At 59.2% G+C, this 2,588-nt stretch overlaps 1 protein-coding gene across 1 annotated transcript; it reads left to right on the top strand.

Moving 5' to 3' along the window:
* Window positions 1-550: 550 nt before the first annotated feature.
* Window positions 551-2,446, top strand: EMH_0089720 (uncharacterized protein; the record flags this gene model as incomplete). The annotated part of the gene is made up of 4 exons (XM_038022973.1): window positions 551-619; window positions 715-798; window positions 987-2,231; window positions 2,381-2,446. The coding sequence occupies 4 exons, from the start codon at window positions 551-553 to the stop codon at window positions 2,444-2,446; spliced, it is 1,464 nt and encodes a 487-aa protein (XP_037878827.1).
* Between the last annotated feature and the right edge of the window lie 142 nt (window positions 2,447-2,588).

Below are 2,588 nucleotides of genomic sequence, written 5' to 3'. Positions count from 1 at the left end.
TTTTTTTTTTTTTTTTTTTTTTTTTTTTTTTTCTGTCTTCATCGTTTTATATTTTCTTTGCTTCGTTCTTTGTTTCCCTTCCCTCGCCGCCTCCCGCCTGCTGCGCCCCTTTTTATTATCTCTTTAACATCTGCTGCTTCTGCTGCTGCTGCTTCTGCTGCTGCTGCTTCTGCTGCTGCTGCTGCTGCTTTTTTTTTTCTCTGTTTCGTCGACAGCAACCTGCAGCGGCCTCTCACTGAGGCGCCGCCTCAGCCATCCACCGGCTGTGAGGTCCTCACGCTGTTTGCTGCTGCTGCTGCTGCTGCTGCTGAACAGCAACAGCAGCAGCAGCAGCAGCAGCAGCAGCACGAAGCGTTGACTTACTGCCTATCACTGTCGTTTACCTGTGCAGCCTGGTTTGGCTTTGGTGAGCGCTGCTTCCTCCCCCCTGTGTGTCTGTGTGTGTTGCAGGCTTCTCTCCGCTTCGCTGCAGCAGCAGCAGCAGCAGCAACAGCAACAGCAGAGGCTGGCAGCAGCAGCTCCCAGTGGCTACTGCAGCAGGCGCTGGAGTATGAACCCATTGCAGCAGCAGCAACAGCAGCAGCACCAGCACCAGCAGCAGCAGCAGCAGCAGCAGCTGGTTGCTCCACCCCAGCTGCTGAAATCTCAGCCGTCATAGAAGGTGCCTGGACACCTCATCCCCTTCATTTGCGTCGTCTCCGCTTGCTGCTGCAGCGCGCGCTGCAGCTGCAGCAGCAGCAGCAGCAGCAGAAACAGCAGCAGCAGCAGCAAGTGGAGAGCGACGCAGCTACCGCCCAGGTGAGCCAAATGCCCTCCTCCCTGCTGTAGTATTCTCTGCGGCTGCTGCAGTGATACCTGCTGCTGCTGCTGTTGCTGTTGCTGTTGCTGCTGCTGCTGCTGTAGCAGCAAAACCTGCACAATTCATTAACTCTTTCGTGCTGCAGTCTTTGTCTCTGCTGCTGCTGCTGCTGCTGCTGCTGCTTCAGGCTGCTGCAGCTGAGAGGCTGCAGCGATGCGAAGTTCTGTTGGCCCTTTCCGAGGCAGCAGCGCAGCTCAGCGGTGTTGGGGGCCTCACCAATGAAGCCCCCACTGTGCAGCCAGCAGCAGCAGCAGCAGCAGCAGCAGAAGCAACAGCAGCAGCAGCAGCAGCAATGAACAGCTCTGCATCTGGTGGTGTCAGTTGTCTATCACAAAAGCAGAAGCAAAAGGAGAAGCAACGGCAGAAGCAGCAGCAGCAAACTGCTGAGCCCACTGCTGCTGCTGCTGCTGCTGCTGCTGGTACTGTCGCAGAGAAGCTTGGCGTTCTGCTGCTGCAGCAGCTGCAGCAGGCTCTTGCTGCTCTGCTGCGAGGCCCTTATGCTGATGAAGCCGACAGCAACTCCCCCCCCTTCGTGCTGCAGCTGGCTTGTCTTTTTGCTGCTCACGCTCAGACGCTGGCGCTGCAGTTGCTGCTGCAGCAGCACCGCAATCTGCTGCAGCAGCACTGGCGGGCTGTCTTCAGTGCGTTCCCTGCTGCGCTTCCACCCCAAAGGTTTCTACACCTTCTACCCAGGCCAACATACATCAGCAGCAGCAGCAGCAGCAGCAGCGGCAGCAGCAGCAGCAGCAGCGGGCTCGAGGCGACAGCTGAAGAGATTGCTGCGTGGGCAGTGGAGCGGTCTCTGGTGGTGATGAGGGGGTCGGGGCTGCTGCAGCACTGCGCGCTGCCTTTTGCCACTGCTGTGCTGCTGCTGCTGCTGCAGCAGCCGCCTCCTGCTGGTCTTGCTGCTGCTGCTGCTGCACAGCAGCAGCAGCAGCAGCAAGCACGGGAGGCCCTCACGCTGTCACGACTCGATCAAAAGCAGCTGAAGCAGATCCAGCAGCAGAAGGAGCTGCAGCAGCAGCAGCAGAAACTGCAGCAGCAACGGGCCGCTGCTGCTGCTGCTGGCGCGAGTCTATCAGCTGCTGTATTGGCAGCAGGACACAGGCCACTGACCTCCACCGCAGCAGCAGCAGCAGCAGCAGCAGCAGCATCACAAGCCACCAGCCCCTCTTCAACAGCAGCAGCAGCAGCAGCTGCTGCTGCTGCTCCCAGCTCGTCTGCAGCTGCAGCAGAAGCAGCAGCAGCAACGGAAGTTGAAGGAATGGAGGCACCGTGGGGCTTGGATAAGAGTTTGCTGCAGCAGCAGCAGACTCTGCTGCTGCTGCAGCAGCAGCAACAGCAAGGCTGCAGCGGTATTCGTCGTCTGTATGTATTGCATGGGCTGCTGCGTCAGTTTCTGCTGCTGCAGCTGCTGCAGCTTCGTTGCAGGGAGCTGCAGCAGCTGCAGGAGGACCAGCAGCAGCTTGCTGCTGCTAGCCCCCCAACATGCTGGAGACGGCCTGCTGCTGCTGCGCATAGGCGGCAGCAGCAGCTGCAGCAGCAGCTGCAGCAGCAGCTGCAGCAGAAGCTGCTGCTGCTCGATGATGCCACAGAAGACTTCTTCAGCTTCGTTAGGCTACCCGATAGCTCGCGCCTGCTGCTGCTGTTGCTGCACCTCGTCGCTACGCAGCAGCAACAACCAGGATCAGGAGCAGCAGCAGCAGCAGCAGGAGAGTCTGCTGCTGGT

Source organism: Eimeria mitis, genomic scaffold, assembly GCF_000499745.2.
Source record: "Eimeria mitis Houghton genomic scaffold, Emh_scaff6921, whole genome shotgun sequence".
Taxonomy (NCBI): domain Eukaryota; phylum Apicomplexa; class Conoidasida; order Eucoccidiorida; family Eimeriidae; genus Eimeria; species Eimeria mitis.
This window is presented reverse-complemented; position numbering and strand designations above follow the sequence as displayed.